Source organism: Eumetopias jubatus, unplaced genomic scaffold (genome assembly GCF_037043125.1).
Source record: "Eumetopias jubatus isolate StellerSeaLion01/CBP00866 unplaced genomic scaffold, mEumJub1_p1.0 scaffold_15, whole genome shotgun sequence".
NCBI classification, from domain to species: Eukaryota; Metazoa; Chordata; class Mammalia; order Carnivora; family Otariidae; genus Eumetopias; species Eumetopias jubatus.
In genome coordinates, this window is record NW_028274821.1 from 93,441,928 (window position 1) to 93,463,121 (window position 21,194).

The window sequence follows — 21,194 nt, forward strand, 5'->3', positions numbered from 1 at the left end:
TTCACACCCGTTCTTATTTCCAACAACGGTAGCTAACATTTACGCTGACCTTTTGTTTTCAAGCACCGCGGTTCAAAGCTCAGGTAGAGCACCAGGCAGCCCAGCAGGCCCCGAGGGCCAGGGCCGGAGGGACACACCCTTGTCTCAGGGACAAACCAGCAATAGTCTGGTGAATGAATGGACCCTGTCAGAGACTTAAATCCTCCAGAGTTCTGAAACGCAACAGACCATACCAATAATAAAAGAAGTGAGTCCCAGTGCAAAACACAGTGGGAAGATTTCTGCTTTCTTGGTAGGTGATGGTGACATGTGAGTGGGGGACTAAGGGAGGGACAGGAGCCGGACCAGGGAACAGCCAGCAGCCTGGGAGGACACACGTGGAGGACGCAAGGCCTGGTCCCAAGCGGGATGGAAGTCAGGGGAGGGCACTGAGCCAGGGGGTCCAGGATCTGAGGACATTTGCGGGGGGAGGGGGAGACACAAGGCTGACCAGGGCAGGAGCAGTAGGACCAGCCAGCACTGGGACCTTGGGACCAGCCCCCCAGTCCTCCACCTTTCTCCGTGCCTGCCCCACCTCCATCCCCTCTGCCAGCTGCCCCTCATTGCTCCAAATACTGGAAGGGGCACTTCCCACCTCACTGGGCAGGTGACCTCAATGATCCTGACCCCAGCCATGCCCCCAAACTCCTCCATCCCTCTGCCTCCTTGAGATCAGCAGGTGGAGGCCGCTGCTGGCCACGGCGCCTAATCTGCCTGTAAGTGAACTCCACCTCCCCCACCTGCCCCTCCTGGGCTTCGTCTCAAGGTCAGCCGCTCGGACCAAAAGCTTCAGGGTGATCCAGTTCTCTTCCTGCCAAACCCTGGCAACTCTGGCTGACTTTCCCTTTGAAATAGATCCAGGAAATGACAGCCACTGCCACGCCACTGTCCCCCTAGCCCCAGCCGCTCTCACCTCTCACTTAGGTACCTGATGGGCTCCCCTCCAGGAGAGCAGAGGCCTGCAGGCCTCAGCACAGAAAGGTGCCCGGGGTCACAGCTCTGAGAAGACGGGATGGGACACAGGCACAGTGGGGGGCTGGCCCTAGGAAGGACGGGAGTCCTGGGAACCCCGGAACCCGGCAAGGCTGGAGAGAGCACCCACCATGGCTCTGCAGCTACATTCGCTTACAATCTACTGGGTATAAAGGTTTTCCCACGGGTGGCCCACTTAGTGGAAGCTTCAAAAATAATCACTATAAATTAATTCATAAACCACTTTTTAATTATGTATGAACATGAGTCATATAACTGATTCACCTAACCTGCAGATTCAGGATCCTGTGAGTTACTGGAAAATGATGCATCCGCTCCAGGTAAATGCTCTGGACTTCAACAAAGGCCTCCTGCTGCCCAGTGTCCCCGCCCGTCCCACCAGGGCACCAGCTTCCTGCCCACCCCCCGCCCTCACTGGCCCGCAGAGCCAGCTAACTGTCTGCTTCAGGGCACTCAACTCCGGCCGAGACTTACTTGTGCACAGTTCTGAAATTTCCAATCGGTTGTACTAAAGTCAACAACTATTTAAAAAAAGACAACTTTGTAAACGCCTTGAACCTATCACTAGTGACTTATTCTTCCTTTCCTCTACAAACCAAGAAACCAGTTTGTCAGACTCATTCGTTTGTTTAGTCATTATTTCCTGAGCCCCTCCTCTGAGCCAAAAATGCGCAGCAACGAGGGGAGTGGAACGCGGAGAGCCACTGCCCCAGGCAGAGGCTCTTCAGACAACCGAGAGTCACCAGGTGACATGCACACAAGGCGCTGGGCACCACGCAGAAGGGGACGGGGCGCTGCGGGGCAGATGGGCCGCGGGCCGCCAGCGGCCAATGGAGCAGGAGGGAGGCGGCGGGGACAAGGACACACGGGGGACACACGGGGGGAAGGACCCCGACAAGAGGATTGCGGGAGGCGGCGGCTCGGACTGGCAGACTGCACAGGCCACTTCCTCACTCGCCCAGCAGGCGACCCACCAGGCACCGACCGGCTGTGTGCGCCAGGAGGGCCCTGGGGCACCCCTGGGGCCGTCAGGGCCTGCGGCCGGCTCAGGTGCTCCGAGGGCCTGCAGTAACGGGTGCGACCGGCCCCGGGGGGGGGGGGCGGCAGGGACACCCAGGAGGCAGCGGCATCAGGGCTGCGCTGCAACCGAGACACACAGCACGGTCCCCACTCCGCCAACGAGCTGCGGGCGGGGCCTTCTGCTAACACCGGAACCAGGAGCGCGGAGGACGGTCGGGGAGGGGGCCACACCGTTCTAGGCGTGATGTCTCTGAGGTGCCCGTGGGGCCCTCGCAGAGATCTCAACAGAGACAGAAAAACACGGAGACCAGAGCACGAGCGAAAGGGGCTGGCTGGAGACGCAGCCTGGAAGCTACGCCACAGGGAGAGCGCGCGGCGGGGCAGCCGCGGCCACGGCCACCGCGCACGGGCCGGCCTGGGAAGGGGCGCCGAGGACCGCCGGGAGAAGTGATCAGGGAAGGCGGCGCGACAGAAGGTGGGGTCGGGGAGAGAACACCGCAAAGCAGGGTGATCCGTGGGACGAGACACCAGGAGACCGGAAGGCGTCCGCGGAGGTACCAGCAGGAGGCAGCGCTGGCCTTGGCGAGGGGCAGGGAGCGGCCCCCGGGAAGGACGAAGGGGCCGAGGAGAGGGCTCTGAGGGAGGCAGCGGGGCCAACAGGCGGCAGCAGGAGCAGGTCTCACTGACCGCGGGAGAAAAGCCAGCAGACTGAGGGCTGAGAGCCACCGGAGGGAGCGCCCGCCACTAGCAGTGCTGGCAGCCATGTCTCTGGCTGAGAGGGATGGACGGAACGAAGGACAGACAGAAGGCGGGAAGGGTGAAGCAGCAGGTGAGTGGGAGGGCAGCAGCCACAAGCTGAAGGAGCTCCCACCAGACACCCGGAAGGCAGGAGGCAGGGTGTCCGCTGCGCAGAAGGCTCCCAAGCGGGAGGGCAATGCCTGGTCATCAAGCAGAACCGTGCGCCACAAGGGCGCGGTCTAGGGGACAGCAGTCCCGGTGACACGGGCCTGCAGTGACAGCGCGGACACTGTGACTGGCTGGCTGGTGACGCAGGGCTAGGACCCTGTGGGTGCCTGTGACGCAAAGGCAGTGTGAGGGATGGGAGGGTTCTGGCCAGCCTGCACCACAAAGGGAGGGCACTACGTGCAGAAGGAAGTGGAGATGGACAGCAGGTGCACAGGGGACAGAGGGTCAGAGCCTCCTACTGCTGGGCCTCCCAGAACCTCAGGCACTAAGAGGGCCTGTGCCCCTATCCCCCAGGTTGGGGCAGGTTTGGTCAAGGCAGGGACATAAGTCACGGTGCCGAGGGCAGAGCTGGAGTCTATGCGTCTCGCACAAGTGTTAGCTGCCGCTGCCATCCACACAGCCATCAAGAGGTTTAAGAGGTTAAAGAGACGTGTCAAGGAAGCACCCATGCCGTGGCTGTCCACCACTCCACCCTGCAGACCGATGCCACGTCCCTGCACCCAGAGTTGGGCAAGAGCCCCCCACTGAAGCCCGAGACCCCAACAGGCTCCAGCTGGGTCTAAGGACAGCAAAGAGCACCTAGCCGCCAGCAACCCCATGGCGCCCAGCCCCCAGCCCAGCCCATCTCCCACTGCATGTGGGTGCTCAGACGTCAGCATTTGTGCCACTGACTGAGAATCACCACTACAGAGGCTCCAAAGGTGGCTGTGACAGTCTCTATCAAGAAGACCCACAACGCTTCTCATTGTGGACACGTGGAAACAAGCTTCCCAAATCATTGTAAGGGCGGTAAAATTGGCCAGAGGCCCTCGAATTCCGCCCACACCCCCAGCCTACGCTGGGAACACCAGACAGAAAAGAAAGAAAAACAGCTGTGCTGGGCAGAGCCCACAGAGTTTCCTGCCCTACACCAGGCAAGCACCAATAACAAAGCCATACCCAACAGTTGCGGGGAGCAGGTCGCCCTGTGGGTTCTTGTCTCCCACTGCTTTCCTGAGGCAGACTCAGTTGCAGGAAGCACAGACTTGTCTTCTAGCCAGACCAGGAGGGCAGACCCTGGGAACAACCCCCACCCCAGAAAGCAGGAGGGGCTGCTGGATAAGGAATCCTAAAATCTTGTGTGTATTGTCCCGGGTGACCCGAGTTGCCCGTGTGACACCAACAGGGATCAGCACAGCAATGACTTAATGACACTGGGGCCCAGGTGTCACCGTAATGTCCTGTGGACAGGCCAGAGGGGCCCAGAGGCTTTCAGGACTAAACCAGCACTGAGCTGAGGCCCACAAAAGGCAGGTCATCAGGACTCAGTCTCAACCTAACTGGGCTTACTACCTGTTTAAAGAAAAATTCTCTAGATTTTAACAGGATCCAGAGTCTCACACGTAAGAGTCAGAATGTCCAAGACACAATCCATATTTACTCTGCAAAGAAACAACTGTCAGAAGAAAGGCAATCAAGGGACCCCAACTCTGTGACGGCCCGAACATCAGAGACGTCTGACAAGGACACAACTGGTTTTTATAAGCATGCTCTAAGAAGGAAGAGCAAACGTTTTTTAAATGAATAAAAAAACACAAAACTCTGAGAAACTCCAGGAAAAAAGAAGTCCCAGGATGGAGGGAAACCAAAGAGCAGAGCAGAGGACAGCCGGTGCCGGTGAAGCGAAGAACGGGCTGCAGATCTCACAGCACCCCTCCCCGGTGAGGTGGAGCAGCAGCAGCACGGGCCCAGCACCCAGCACTGCCGGGCACCGCCGGGAGGCTATGGAACCCAAACTAAGGTGAGAAACAAACCTACCAACCCTCAGCACGCCCCTCCTCCTCCCCCTCACCTCCGCTTCGAGGCCCAGAGCACAACTCAGGGACAGTTCTCTTACCACGGACCATGCCTAGGGGAGGGGAGGGCTGAGCACAAACCCTAGTGCCAGCATCCTGGCAAGACCCTCCTCACTCACACCTCAGAGACTCCCCAGGAAGTGCTAGTCCCCCTCCCCAGAGAAGTGACAGCATGCGCAGCTAACAACCCAGGGATTCCACCGCAGGCGCCCACCAGCAGGACCAGCGTGAAGGAGGTGCAAACTGAGTACCCTGTATCTGGCAAGGGAAGATTCGTGACCAAATGCAGAGTTAGGATCTTTACACACCCACATGGAGAGGAGTTGTCCAGTACCGGCAGACAGCATAATCCAGACAGTACACACAGAATGAACACCGTCAAGGGTCGGGCTAGCTGACGAGGGCAAGGTTGCCAGGGCGTGTTCCAGAGAGCCCACACTCCAGCACGCTCACCAGATGGGATGCTCCTTCCTGTGTCCCGGGAGGACCTGTGCATCCAGAGCAGGCATAAAGAGGTCAAATGGGGGCGCCTGGGTGGCTCAGTCCGTGAAGCATCTACCTTCGGCTCAGGTCATGATCTCAGGGTCGCAGGGATCGAGCTCCACATCGGGCTCCATGCTCAGTGGGGAGCCTGCTTCTCTCACTCTGCCCCTCCCCTCGACTTGTGTGTGAGCTCACTGGTGCTCTCTCTCTCTCTCAAATAAAATCTTAAAAAAAAAAAGAGGGTAAGCACATTTCTGGCAACCTTTCAAGTTATAAGGGCAAAACTTGGATTTGCAGGGCCAGACAAAGAGAGCAGGGAACCCTGGTAACCTCGCAGACACTCTCGACTGGGAACCCCAAAGGCTGCACCCTAAGAACAGGCTTGAACTGGAAGCACAGCAGCCCTTGAAGGCACCCAGAGCCACGCACTGGAGGGAGGGGATCAGAGACTGGGGCCAGTGTCTGCAAATGCAAGTTCCTCCCGGAGGAAGGCACCACCTCAGACTTCTGATGATCCCCACCATCTTCTAGACACCTCACCCGTTCAGCACAGAGAAAATAAGCAGATGGACAAAATGACAGGACATCCTGCACAAAGCCAGCAGAGACAATGAGCAATAGAAGCAGGCTCCCAGGCCTGTGGTACGGCCAGGCCGAAGGAGGGTCGGGAGAGCCTCTCCCCACTGACCACCACGAACTCTGCATGAAACCAGAAGCAGCCACATGAAGATTCTAAACGCCGACAACAGCAGGCAACTGTGGGAGCAGAAGCAAAGCCTGAAGCAACACTTACGGGGTCCCCAGCTCTGTGTCCACCCCCTCTCCCGCCTTGGACCTGAGGGCAGCCCGATGCAGCACCATGCAGCAGACACACAGCCAAAGTTCTCACGGAAACCGGGTCCTTCCAGCCAGGGGACCAGGGAAAGGGCCCCGCACCTGGAGAGTGGGAGGGGTCCCGGGCTTTGTTCCCTCCCTCTCTTCCAGCCTGCCCTGGCGACAGGAGGGCGACAGTGCACACAGTGCACGCAGTGGGACCCGCTGAGAGGGAAGGGGCCTCTGGGGCCTGAAGCCGGGAGCCTACCCGCTGTTTCTGTCCTCTCTTCGCTCACCACACTGCCCCAGGCGCACGGAGGTGCACAGTGACAGCACGGGCAGCCCTGTCTTTCTAGCCAGAGGAGAGGGGCTTCTTGGAGCCAGAAAGTGTAGGGGGAATCCAAGAAAGGAGAGAGCCAGGAAGGGGACCCCCAAATTCCATGGATGAACCCACACAACCCTGAGCTACGTGCATGTGGGGCAGACCCAAAGAACCAAACTGACCTTGAAACCACCACACACAAACAGCAAAATAGACCCGTGGCCTGAACCTAAAGGTGATTATTACCACCCAGCTACAAAACAAAGCACCAAAACATATCAACAGTATCCAGAAGACTTTAGCAGCATCCAGAAAACCACCCCACAATGTAATACTCAAAATGTCCAAGACACGATCCAAAATCAGTCAACATGTAAAAAATAGGAAAGGGGCGCCTGGGTGGCTCAGTCAGTAGAGCATGTGACTCAGTTTCGGCTCAGGTCACGATCTCAGGGTCGTGGGATCAAACCCAGAGTTGGGCTCCATGCTCAGCAGGAAGTCGGCTTGGGATTCTCTCTCCTTCTCCCTTTGCCCCTCCCCACCTCGCACACTCTCACTTGCGCTCTCACTCGCTCTCTAAGTTACCTAAGTAAATCGTTTTTAAAAAATAAAAATAAATGGCTCAGCCGGTTAAGTGTCTGCCTTTGGCTCAGGTCATGATCCTGGGGTCCTGGGATCAAGTCCCGTGTCAGGCTCCGTGCTCAATAGGGATTCTGCCACTGCCCCAGCTCGTGCTCTCTCTTTCTCTTTCTCGCAAATAAAAAAAATAATAATAATAATAAAATCTTAAAGAAAAAAAAAAAACACTTTCTTTCAGGGGCGCCTGGGTGGCTCAGTCATTAAGCGTCTGCCTTCGGCTCAGGTCATGATCCCAGGGTCCTGGGATCAAGTTCCACATCGGGCTCCCTGCTCAGCAGGAAGCCTGCTTCTCCCTCTCCCACTCCCCCTGCTTATTATGTTCCTGCTCTCTCTGTGTCAAATAAATAAAAATCTTTAAAATAAATAAATAAATAACAGGGAAATGTGACCAATCCTCTGGAGGCAAAGTCAATCAACAGATGCCAACCCTGTGATGATCCAGATCTCAGAACTATCAGACTTTAAAGCATGGATTATAACCAGGCTCCATGAGGTCAAGGTCAGGACTCTTAAAATAAATGAGACGATAAAAGTTCTCAGCAGAGAAATAAAACTAAAGAAAAAAAGAACCAAAATTTGAGAATTGAACAATACGGTGTATGGACAAAACATTCACTGAACAGGAAGGAGAATGAAGAAGACGGGGAAGTGGGTCAGTGAAGCTGAGAAATGTGCGTGAAGTCATCAAGCTGAAGACACAGACTGAACAAAAGGAAGAGCCTCAGAGAGCAGTGGGACATCAGAAGTCTAACGCCTGTGCTCCTGCAGAAAAGACACTGGTGCCCAAAAGCATCCGAATAAGTCATGGCCAAAATCTCCCCCTATTTACTGAAAGACACAGATTTGCAGGCTTAGGAAGCCCAGCAAAACCAAACAGAACTGACTGGAAGAAAACAGTGGCCGGCCGCTTCCTAATCAAACTGCAAAGAAACAAAGATGAAGTAACAGGCTCTCGGGACCCACGGCTGGAGTGATCAGCTATAGACCTCCCCTGACCATTCTTATAACAATGAAAGGAAAAAAGACAAGAGGAAGGGGCGCCTGGGTGGCTCAGTCCGTGAAGCGTCTGCCTTCAGCTCAGGTCATGATCTTGGGGTCCTGGGATCGAGCCCCTCCCACTGGGCTCCCTGCTCCGTGGGGAGCCTGCCGCTCCCCCTGCTTCTGCTCTCTCTCCTTCTCTCACACACACAGTCTCTCTCCCAAATAAATACATAAAATCTTTAAAAATAAAAAAATATATATTTTTAAAAAATGAAGCAATTTGGCAGAAACACATTTTGGAAATTACAAAAAAAGAAAAGAAAAAAGAGCTTGGCAGATTAGAAAAATGACAAAGCAGAAGCTCTAGAACAGAAAAATACATTAACTAAATTTTATTTCATAAACTGGACTAGTGAACAGTAGACCAGCCACCAAGAACATGCAGTAGAGAAAGTAAATGACAGACTCTGCAGGTGTCACAGGAGTGTGACTAGAGGCCCACAAAGGAGAGAAAACATGGGACAGAAACTGTATTTCAACAAATAGACAAGAATTTTCCCATACTTGTAAAGTCATGAAACCCAGCATGATAAAAAAGGAGATGTACACACGAAGGAACATCCTGGTAATACGCACGAAACTGAAAAACAGAGCAAAAACTTAGAGCAGCCATGAAGGACCTGTGGTCAAGGACAAGGTGGCATGGACTTGTCCTTCCCTCCTCCTCTCCTCTAAGTGCAACCGTAAAGTCAAAAGACAACCAAAGGAGGGGCCCTGGGTGGCTCAGTTGTTAAGCATCTGCCCTTGGCTCAGGTCATGGTCCCAGGGTCCTGGGATCGAGCCCCACATCGGGCTCCCTGCTCAGCGGGAAGCCTGCTTCTCTCTCTCCCACTCCCCCTGCTTGTGCTCCCTTTCTTGCGGTGTCTCTCTGTCAGATAAATAAAATCTTTAAAAAAAAAAAAAAAAAAAAAAAGACAACCAAAGGAGAATCTGAAAGCTGCCCGAGGAAGGCAAACTGTTTTGGGACCCCCAGACTGGAGGACGGCACAGCCACAGGGAACCTCACACCCCCCAACCCAACAGAAGGTGACCAAGACCTGGTTTCCCTGACCCTCAGCTAGCAACAGAAGGCAAGCCAAGTGGGCTCGTTCCCGCCCCTCACTGACCAGGAGGCCTACCTACTACAGCAGGCCAGCCTGGCAGAACCAGTGGGGGACAGAAAGAAAGCCCCACTAATGAGGAGTCTGGAACACCTACCTCCACAAAGCCCCCAGGGGCCTGGAAGTACTCTCCTTCCCCACCCGGCCTGAGACACACACCATCCCCCCGACAGTTTGCAGAGCAGGACCCCACCACGACAAGCACCCGGCCTGGGAAATGCTCTCTGTCCTCCAGAGGCTCCAGGCAGGCAGTCCAGCGCCAGGAAGCTCTTCTGCTTCCTAAAAGCAGCACCAGGAGGGCCAGTGGGGGTCCCCACGGCCGCAGAAGCACCAGGCACATATCCCAGCACCAGTCGGGCTCCAAATGTTAGGCAGTCTTTGGCACCACCCTGCACAAAGGTAGGCCTGGGCCCGTGTGCTGCACGAACTGTAAACGAGACCCAGAGGCTCCCACACAACAGGCAGAGTGACCAGAAAACGACCGAAAATCACTCATCACACCCAGAACCAGGAAAATCATGACTTAATGAGGAAAGACCACTGGCTGACACCAACACCAACACCAGTGGAATGTTGGAATTCTCTTACAAGGACTTTAAAGCAACTCTCATAAGAGTGAGTCCACAAGCAATTACAAATCCTCTTGAAACAAGAAAAATAAGAGAATTTCAGCAAAGAAGAAATTATAAAAGAACCGAATACAAAACTGCAAACTGCAGCAACAAAGTGCACTGGCTGGCTGGACTCAACAGTGCACGTGACAGAAGACAGAGCGGTGAGCTTGTGGACAGAGAAACACACTTCCCCAACCTGGACAGACAGCAAGCACCCGAAGAAAAATGAGCCTCAGGGACCCGCAGGAGAGGAACACAAGAGCCAACATTTGTGTCCCTGGAGTCCCCAAAAAGAGGGGACAGTGAGTGGTGCCGAAAGAGTACTGGAGGAAATAAGGGCTGAAAACCTCCCAAATATGACAAAAAATACAAATCCACAGGTTTCAAGAAACCACGTGAACCCCAAATAACACAAACCCAAAGAAATCCACACCGAGACACATCATTACTAACTTCTGAAAATTAAAGACAAAGAAAATATTTGGAAGCAGCTGAAGAGAAACACTGCACTCCAAACAGGGGCCCCAAGCTCGATGGGCAGCAGGTCTCTCCCAGAGCCACAAAGACTGGACGTAAGCCCTGCACCTTTCTCATGTGCTGTCGGAAAAGAGCTGTCGACCAGACTTCACATCTGGTGAAGGAATGAAGGAGAAATAAAGACATTCTAATTGGAAAACTAATTTTATTTATTTATTTATTCACTTATTTATTCTGCCCAGGAGAAGAGGCAGAGAGAAAGGGAGAGAATCTCAAGCAGACTCCACCCTGAGCACGGAGCCTGACATGGAGGCGCGATCCCACGACCCTGAGGCTCACGACCTGAGCCAAAACCAAGAGTCGGATGCCCAAATGACTGAGCCAGCCAGGCACCCCTAGGCAGAGGAAAACTTAAAAAAATAGTAATTTCCGGGGCACCTGGGTGTCTCGGGCGGTGAAGTGTCTGCCTTCGGCTCAGGTCATGATCCCAGGGTCGTGGGATCGAGCCCCGCGTCGCGCTCCCTGCCCAGCGGGGAGTCTGCTTCTCCCCCTGCCCCTCACCCTGCTCTCGTGCTCTCTCTCTCATTCTCTCTCTCAAGTCAATAAATAAAATCTTCAAAGAAAAATTTTTTAAATATTAAAAAATATAATTTCCAGCAAACCTTAAATGAATGTCTAAAGGAAGTTCTCCAAATAGAAAAAAATGATAAAAGAGGGAATCCTGGCGCATCAGGGAGGAAGAATAACAGAAAGATACAGATAATTTGGGTAAATACAATAGACTATCCTCTTCATGAGTTTTCTAAATTACATCTGGTGACAAACAAAACCCCAACACCTTCAGATACTCACAACAATGGCATTTAAAGGTGGAGAGAACAAAGGGAGCAAAGTGGAAAAAGGTTTTCGACACTTCACTCAAAATGGCAAAACAATACCAGTCAGCTGATGTAAGTCATATATACTGTGATACCCAGAGCAACTACGAAGAAAACTACACACGCACCCAAAAACAATATAAACAAATCAAGATGGAATCTTCAAAAGTAGTCAAGTAATGCACAGGAAGGCAGAAAATGAAAACAGGAACAAGAAACATAAAACACAATAAAATGTCAGACTTAAGCCTTAACTATCAACAATTACATTAAATGTAAATACCCTAAGTACACCAAAAAAGAGACAAAGATTGACAGAGTGGATTAAAAAAAAAAAAAAAGCAATACAACTATATGCTGTTTACAAGAAACTCACCTCAAACTCAATGAGTGAAGAAGGCTGAAAATAAAGGGATAAAAGAGACTATACCAGGAAAACACTGTTATCAAACAAACAAATGCAGGAATAGCTGTATCAGTATCTGATAAAAAATAAAGTAAATTATTAAAGACAAAGAGGTACATTACATAACGGTAAGAGAGTCAACCCATCAGGAAGACCTTTCCAATCCTAAATGTGAATGCACCAAACTGCAGAGCCTCAGAACATGAGAAAAAAAAAAAAAAAAATGGAGAGAGCTGAAAAGAGCAACAGACAAGTATGCAAGTATAAATTAAGGGCTTCAATACCCCTATCAGCAACTGACAGAACTGCTACACAAAAATTAACAAGGAGAGAGATCTGCACAACACAACCAAAAGAAGCTAGCGGATACGTGTGGAACACTCCACCCAACAGCAGAAAACACAGTTCCTCCATCCAGTGCCCATGGAACATTCACCAAAAAGACCTTATCCTGGGCAATAAAACAAACTCTACCAAGTTTAAAAGAATAGAAATCCTACAGAGTATTACCTCACCACAACAGAATCACACTAGAAATCATAGCTAAAAAACAAAACAGGAAAATCTCAACAAGTGGAAATTACACTTACAAATAAAATAATTCACGGGTCAAAGAGAAGCATCAAAGGAAATTCAGTTCACAGAACTGAATGAAAATGAAAATACAACATACCAAACGCATGTGGGATGCAGCAAAGGCAGTACCAAGTGGAAAATTTATAGCACCAAGCGCTTAGGCTAGAAAAGAAAAAAAGGCTTAATAATCTAAGTACCTACTCCACGAAACTGGAAGAAGAGCAAACAAACCCCAAGACAAGCAGAAGGGAGGTAGGTGAGGCTATAAAAGGCAACAGAATGTTAAGAGGTCTTTGTGAGAATGGAATGTTCTAGATCCACATTATACAATGTCAATATCCTGGCTGTGATTCCAAATTATGGTTTTGCAAGAAGTTACCACGGGGGAGACTGGGGAAAGGGTGCCCAAGATGTCTCTGTGTAATTTCTTACAAATGCCATGTTAACACACAATTACCTCAAAATAAAAGTTTAGTTTTTGGGTAAATACAATTTATATAGTTTAGTTTAAAACAGCAGCCAAAGACCCAAAAACACTTAACAACAAAAAAAAGATTCAAATGGCCAATAAGCACATAAAAAAATGCTCATCATCGTTGAGTCATCAGGGAAATGCAGACCCGAACCACAGGAGACAGCACAACCTACACACTTGAATGGCTCAAATTAAGAAGACTGACAATGCCATGCGCTGGCAAGGATACAGATCAACTAGGACTCTCACGCTTGCTGGTGGAAACAGAAAGGAGATACGCCGACCTTGGAAACCAGCCAGGCAGTTAAACACCCATGTGACCCAGCAACTCCATGGCCAAGTGTCCCCCAAGACGACAGAAACAGATGCCCACACACAGCCGTGTCCTTGAGTGCTCACAGCGGCGCTATTCATGGTAGACAGAAGTCCCAGCGGCCACACACGAGTGAGTGAGCAAGCACACTGTGGGCAGCCAGACAACGGGGGCCACTGCTCACCCCCTAAAGCAAAAAGGTCTGCACACATGGGTGAGTCTCCAAAATATCAGGCTATGTGTAGGAAGCCACACAGGGAGTAGCTGAGGTGTGATCAGAGGTACAGAAGGCCCTAGAAAAACCAAGCTCATCCACAGCCACCGGAGCACATCAGTGAGGCTCTGGGCTGGGACCCACTGGAGGGGCTCACACAGACCCCTGGAGACGGTCAGTGGAAAGGGCTTACCTTGACCATGCTTAGACTCCTCAAACTACACTCTTGGAACGTGTGCCCTCTGTGGTACTTAAGTATGTAAAGTGTCCCTCAACAAAGCTGATCTTCCCGAAAGTCTGAACGAAAATTCTTCACTGTATACCTGCAGAACGGGCATTACTCCTCTGAAAGGCACAGGTTTCAAACGTCTCTTCTCTCCTCAGAAACCTTCAAGAGCTCCCGAGTTCACACATGACAAAACCCCACTTCGCCAACCAACCATTCAAGGCACTCCCAAGACCTGGCCCAGGCATTTCTCCCAAGGTACACTGGCCTTCCCACCGGCACCAGCTCCCTGCACCCAGTGCCCACCACTCCCAGCTGCAGGGCTGGCCAGCCCCTGGGCAGGAAGACGCCCCGCCCTCTCCCCTCCTCTTCACCCCATCTGTGCCCTCACCTCCTCCTCCTGGCTCTTACCCACCTAAGCCACAAATTCAGCCTCACTTATCTGAATGGAACATTCTAGATTCCCTCAGGGGAGTTTCACCCTCCCGTTCCTGTTCTGCCACAGCAGCTGTTCCTTTCCCAGGCACCCAGGGGTCTGAGTGCGCGGCCATGTGGGGCACCACCTGAGCCCCGAGAGGCCTGTCAAGGACCCCAGAGTCCACAGCGCATGCTCACTGAACTGACGGAAGTCTAATTCTGTGTGAGAGAGGCTGAAGTGAGGAGAGGACTCACCGAGGGGCATGGACGGGAACTGGTTCGCATGCACAATAAAAAGGGCTGGGCCAGACGGAAGAGTCAGAGAGAGAACCTCATAGGCGCGGTTCTGCCATGAAAGCAGAAAAGCTCCGTGAAATAAGGACTCAATATTCCCGTCAAGAGAGCCCTGTGCAGGCCCGCCTCCCGCCCCCGACATCAGTCAAGCCCGTCTGAGGGTAGAGGGGGGCGGGGCTCTGCTTTCCTAACACCTGTCACTCCTCCGCTCTGCCATTCCCGCTGCAGACAAACTAGGCTAGGCCTTGGCACATCGAACAAAATGACACCAGCTCTGCTATGGACTCAATGTGCACCCTCCCAAACTCAGATATTGAAACCCAGTCCCAAGGTGAAGGGGTGAGGAGGTGAGGAGGTGAGGCGGCTAGCAGGGTGGAGCCCTCATGAGTGGGATTAGTGCCCTTATAAGGAGGCTCCAGAGAGCTCCCTGCCCCTCCTGCCCCACCGAGGGGACAGCCAACCCCACCGAGGGGACAGCCAACCCCTCCGAGGGGACAGCCAACCCCTCCGAGGGGACAGCCAACCCCACGCCAGGAAGCAGCCTCATGGGACACCGACTCTGCCAGCACCAGGATCCTGTTGGACTTGCAGCCTCCAGAGCTGGGGGAGACAGATGTCACCCAGCCTATGGAACGTTGTCAGAGCAGCCGAAATGGCCTGAGACATGATCCCAGATCTTCCACCTGACTACAGCCTCTGCCCACTTCAACCTGCTAGAAAAATCTTGCCAGGCTCTATGTCTCACCACACCACTCCCCCTACACAAAAACCTTCCCAGGCACACATCTCGAAAGAAATCCCTAGCCAGCTTGGAACACCACAGACCATCTGGTCCAGACTTGTTTCCTAAACTAATCACTACTATTCCAGTCCACAAATCCTGTCATGAGGTTACTTGACTCCGTGTCAAGCACTTCTTCCCCTGCACACAACCCAGCCAGACACCCTCCCCTCTAACTCCTGGAGGGGCTGCCCACACCTTACCCATCCTTCAGAGCCTCTGGCCCCACGAAGCCTTCCCACTGCTCCCTGCAGCCCATTCCCCCACCCGGCAGCTCCCCAGGCAGCCTCCGGACAGCTGTGGTACTGACGCCGTGCTGCGTTCACTCATTTCCCTTCTCACACTCAGCAGCTCATGTGGACTCCAAGCCAACGAGAAGACCTCATCCCATAACTTACGTCCTGTGCTATGTAACCACACTACAACGACGCACGGGACAGCTATGTGGTTATCGCCAGCTCCATCCTGGCCGCATTCAGATCAGATGAAAGCAATCTGAGTTGTTCAACTGTTCAACTAGGAAGTAAAAAAGAACACTGTACACATATGGCAACACGGCCACAAAACAAATCCATAGCAGGAGAGGCCTATGAGCTAGGAGAATAAATGTAATACAAAGAAAAAATATCACGGGATTTTCGGAATATGTGCACGAGTTTAACATGCTGCAGCATAAGAGAAGCCGAAAATCTGAGGGTTCCTCCAATTTAAAGGATCGGGACAGTTTGAACTTAAAGATGGACGTCTGTTCTCTGGTTAACGTTTAGGTGAGGGCATCAAGACAGGAAAGAGAACGTGTGCAAACTGGTATAGCTTTAGAAATACAAACTCATCCACACTATGGCCATGAGAACAGACTACAGATCGTTATCCCTACGTACTTCAACTGCTTCAAGAGGGTTTCCAACTCTGGCATCCATTTGACAAACAGCTGAGCACTGCAAACAGGGCATCCACTGGGACAACCATGACCCCTGACCTCACAGACCCCAGGCAGTCCTCAGCACACCCAAGCAGAGGGAAGGTGGTGCCACAGGCCAAGCAGTGGCTCCTTCAGTATCTAGGAAACCTAGCAGGTGCATCCAGCCTTCCCTGTCACCTCCAGCTCCGAAGCCCCCAAATCTCTTGCCAAGAACAAATGACTATTAAAAAACACAATTCAGGAACACCCTAGGAGCTCAGTCGGTGAAGCGACTGCCTTCAGCTCGGGTCATGATCTCAGGGTCCTGGGATTGAGCCCCATGTCAGGCTCCCTGCTCAGTGGGGAGGCTACTTCTCCCTTTCCCTCTGCAGTTCCCCTTGCTTGTGCTCGCCCTGTCTCTCTCTCTCTCTGTCAAATAAATAAATAAAGTCTTTAAAAAAAAAATCTTTAAAAATAAAAAAAATACAATCTGAACTCATAAACCAGGAATCTGAGTGAATCACCAGGTAAAAAAAACAACCATCTGCTTGCAAATGAGGATCTCTGCACTAAGACTCACACAGGCCCTGTTCTCCCGCCAGCCCCGGGAAAAAGGGGCTGCTGGCTCCGTTCCCAGTTCTGGGGCCTGGAGAGGGGTTCCAAGCACACAGTTCACTTTCACCAAAGGTCACTGTGACAAAGCAAGGTGGTGACCCCTAGAGTTGACAACAAAGAGATGCTGCTCCTCATATCCGTTAAGCAGACAAGAGTCCAGGCTACCCCTGTGGCCTATATAACGAGACATGGCAGCAGCTCCACCAGCCCCACCGCAGAGACCCGTCCCATTCATGAGGATTTCCCACCCCACAACATGCTTTCGCAATCAGTTGTCTGATCACTCCAAGGCAAAAGTGAGGACAAGAGTGTCCATCCCCCCGCCAAAGATGGGCTCTACTGGCCCGGTGGGCTCTCTCCACCCCAGTGAGCTGCCGTGGTGGCCCCTCCGGGCCTGCCCCGTTCAGGCAGCTCAGCCCCAAGCCATGGAGTGCTGAGGTGTGGTCAGTGTCCGCCTGGTTTCCAGGGCTCCTCAGGCGGGAAAGTCACCACCACTCGGCCACATAGCAACAAGTCTGCAAACAGCTGAGTGCCTTCCAGTACTTTCCCTGGTTGTTGTTTCAACATTGTCCTTGGAAGATTATAAAAATTACACCCTCCCATTATCCCCTGAAACCAAGGCCTAGAAACCTTTAAGTTTCTAAGGTCATGGACTAAAATCAAAACCAGGAATGCAGTAACCCCTTTACAGCACTCTGCTCTGTAAACAAATGGCACTTCAGGTCACTCCTTTTTTACAAATTTGTTACAACTTTCACCCAAAAAGACATCACAAAATATTCCAGCTAAACGGGTTCTACTTTTGTTTTTTTGTTTTTTTGGTTTTTTAAGTAAGCTGTAGGCCCAAAGTCGGTCTTGAACTCACGACTGGGAGATCAAGAGTCGCATGCCCTACTGACCAAGCCAGCTGGGCACCCCGGGTTCTACTCTTTCTTGCAGACACTTTTAATTGAACAACCTTCAGTATATCGAATATATTATCTCTAAGAAAATAACTGAACCACTGTCCATGAAACAGTCACCCCAAAGAAGGAGGGGCAAAGCACAAGGTGGCTCCCAGCTCTTGGCTGCAGCAAGCTGGAGGAGCCTTTCTGTATCACCACACGCCACCACCAGGCCTGGCCAAGGGACACTCTCCTGAGCCTCCCCACCTACTACAAATGGCAGAGAGTGACCCAGGGGGACACCGAGAGTCCCAAAAGGCAAACACAAAACATGAAGACAGCCTCGGAGCACCTCACCCTAGTGTGTCTGCATGCTTTCCATTCCTACACAGAGGCAAAAAACCGTTCAGTTTCATTTAGCTACTTAATGACAACTGTACAAGTAAAATATTTAAGCTACTTTCCCATCATACCCTCCCCAACACTGATTCACCACTGAAGTTGCAGATTAAAAGAACCATGTCTAATTCACTTGAAACTAAACTGAGAGATACAGGGTGAGGTCCCAAAGAAGAAACAAAGAACAGGCCCCTGGATTAAGGAGAGAAACTTGGGGGGGGGGGGCGCAGGGGGATCTAAACTATCCTATCAAAATCCACCCCCCCACCTTTCTGCTCTTCTGAAAGACCAGACCGCGTGCCGGCTAGTGCCAGTCTCCCACCCAGGCTGTGACCTCCACACCAATGACCAACATGAAATCACTCCAACTGAGCCAAGGTGAGTCTTCCGGATCACGTGAATTAGGATCTCCCAAATTTGCAAATTTAAAGAAACTCTCAACCAAAAAAAAAAAGTCTGTTCCCCTTCTGAATCAACATACAGAATGGAAAAACCTTCTCGTTTAGCAAAACTGAATGGAAACCAGACCTCCTAAACTCAGTGTTCGCGCCAAGCGTGCCACTGCGACAGGAGAGTGACCGAGTGACCGACGGGCAATGTGCAATCCAGCCCTAGATCCTCGGACAGCATTTACTCTCCTTCAGCTCCCGGGCACATCCTGCTCTATAAAAACCCACCTTTAATAATTTCAAAACTGTAAGGCCGATTATAATATGAGTCTTTGAATTAATCACCTGAAGAGTCGACAAGTATCAAAGAGAGATCTGGTACTGGAAATAAAACTAGACCAACCCCGAGAGACGCACATTCATTTCCAGAGAGCTGACAAATCCCACGCTGATCGGCAAAGCCAAATGCAACACGATAAACATGCATTTGCTTTGCTAAAGAAATTGGAAAGCAAGCGACGAGAGGGCTTTGAAAAGTATTTGTGCCTTTACAGCCTTCGTTACCAGAACTGCAGTCATTTCCATACATAAAATCTTAAAAATACATCCAGGAGTGAAAGCCTGCACATATGCCCCAGGAGCCATGCCCAAGAATACACTGTGCTTCCAAGCAAAGAACTGGAGCCCCGCCAGCGCCCCTGCATGGTGAACGGCCCCCCAGTGAAATACTACACAGCCGTGGAAAAGCAAGAAGTCTGGCCGGAGCCATAGGAAGAACCTAAGAATGTCACGTGTAGGAAACTGTCTCACAAGAAGACATCGTCAGGACACGTGCAAGAACACGTAAGACTCAGTGATGCGGGTCAACAATGCACACGTAAGTGGTGAGCTGCGAAGAAAAGCCAGCCAGCAGCCCACCGAGTCATGAGGCCGTGGGAGCGCAAAGCCGCAAAGGTCCACCACGCTCACGGGCTTTTCCTTAACCTGACTGCTGGATTCCGAACGGCCGCTCCGAGTACTCCTTTTGACATCTTACTCTAAAGTTTCTGCACAGTTTTTATCAATTCCGTGCTTTCCCTAAAATCATATAAATTCACGTGTGCGGCGGTGTTCCCTCACCATACTCCACAGAAACCGCAAACGCTTAGTGCAGCTATAAACGAAAACGGCAAAACCGAACACTGCAAAATCAAGGAAAACGCGCTCCTTGCGCGCGATTCAACCAACTTAAAGCGACGCAGGGAGGCTGTGATCGCAGGGCGTGTTTATCCTCCTGACTAAGTAAGCCTCCCCCGCGGCACAGGCCACTCCAACTGGTGCGATCCTGTCCCAGGGCCACCCGGCTCGGGAAGTGTTCAACCCGGGTCCACCAAGCTCGTCCCCAAAGGGCCCTCTCTCCACTTGGGAGTCGCTCTACAAACAGGGATGTCTGCACCAGAGTAAAGGCCATTTTAAAACAGGGTTCAAATGAAACGGTAGATCACACAGTATTAGCTCTTGGGTGTGTACCCAAAACAAAAGCATCAGATCCTAATAAAGCCAGGACGAGAATCACTTCGTCTGTACAATTCTGAGAGCTGGAAACAGGAGCGTCTTAATCCACTAAGCATATCAGGGCCTAACAAACTGGATTCAGTAACAAGGTTACCTAGTTCTTCAAAACGGGAATTAACCGAAGGTAAGGATGCTCGTTAAGCACAATCCGCTTAAAACACAATTTCTCGTTGGGGCTTTCCGCGTGTGAGGGTTTCCGCGCACCCCGAGCGCTGCGCATCCAGCGTCTGGCCCCGCACTCAAGCCCCACCAGGACGGCCAGCCCCGCACCCACCCCCGGGCGGCGACCGACGCGCTTACTCCTCGCGGCACCTGCCGGAGGACCCCCGCCCGCGCCCGCGCCCCCGCGCGCGCCCGCCCGCGACCAGCCGGCCCCGGAGGCCCCCGGCGCGGTGCGGCCCAGGACCCCGCGCACAAAGGCGCCCCCGGACCCCGGCCCCCCGCCCCGGACCCCGGCCCCGCCCCGCCCCCGCCCCGACCCACCTATGCCGTAGGCCTTGGCGCAGATCCACTGCAGGTTGGCCGCGATCTTGGCGCGGGCCGAGTCGTAGCGGTCCAGGGGCACGACGTCCACGGCGCCGTCGGGCGCGGCCTCCATCCTCCGCCAGCCCTCCCCGGCCGGGCAGCCGCCCGCGTCCACCATCTGCACACAAAAAGGCCGCTGCAGCGCGGGCGGCGCCCGGCCTCCGCCGCAACAAAGGCGCCGCGCCCCTCGCCGCGCCGGGACCCGCGAGCGGGCCGGGCCCGCGAGCACCGCCGCCCCCGGGAGGCCGCCCCCGCCCCGGCCTCACCTCACAGCCGCCGCCGCCGCCGCCGCCGGTGCTGCTGCTGCATGCTGCGGGGCCGCGCCGGGAGGCCGAGGCACCGGAGGCCGGGAGGCCCGGAGGCCCGGAGGCCGGGGAGGCGGCGAGGCCAGGGGCGCGGGCTGGGCCGTGGGCCGGGGCGGGGGGCGCGTGCGCGGGCCGGGGGCGGGGGGGGGGGCGGTGGCGGCGGCGGCGGCGGCGGCGGCCGCTGAGGAGGCGGCCAACCGGCGGGAGCGCGCGCGACGCCGAGACCCTGCGCACGCGCGCTGCGTGCCGCCCGCCGCCCCGCCCCCGGCCCGCTCTCGCCCCACCCCCTCTCCGCACGCGCAGTGGGCCAGCCCGGGGACCCGCCCCCCGGCCCGCGCTCGCCCCTCCCCACACCGCACGCGCAGTGGGCCAGCCCGAGGCCCCGCCTCTCTCCGCGGGCTCCGGGCGCGGGGTCGCGCGGAGTGGGCGGGGGCGGGCGCGGGGGCGGGCGCGGGCGCGGACGCGGGCGGGCGGGCAGGCAGGCTCCGGCGGGTCTCGCAGTAGCCCATTGTCTGGACCACGCCTCCTCCGCCCCGGCCCCAGCCGGCCCCAGCCGCAGCCCGACGGGCGGACGGCCACCTCGGGAGGGCGACCCCCCCCCCTCCAGGGTAGCCCCGGAGGCTCCCCCTCCCAGAGAGCGGCGCTGCAGCCAGGGCCGCCCCGCCCACCGCCGCGGGGCCGGACCCCGGGGACACCGAGC

General features: G+C 53.8%; 1 protein-coding gene across 2 annotated transcripts in view; it reads right to left on the reverse strand.

The window, feature by feature from the left end:
• CAMSAP1 (calmodulin regulated spectrin associated protein 1) overlaps positions 1–20,569 on the reverse strand; it is a 66,143-nt gene extending 45,574 nt beyond the window's left edge. For both annotated transcript variants that reach the window (XM_028094839.2, XM_028094838.2), the window contains exons 1-2: positions 20,456–20,569; positions 20,148–20,307 (exon numbers count right to left, since the gene is read on the reverse strand). In XM_028094839.2, the coding sequence (XP_027950640.1) occupies positions 20,148–20,307 (160 nt within the window). In that variant the 5' untranslated portion in view covers positions 20,456–20,569. The remainder of the gene's footprint in view (positions 1–20,147; positions 20,308–20,455) is intronic.
• Positions 20,570–21,194: the final 625 nt, after the last annotated feature.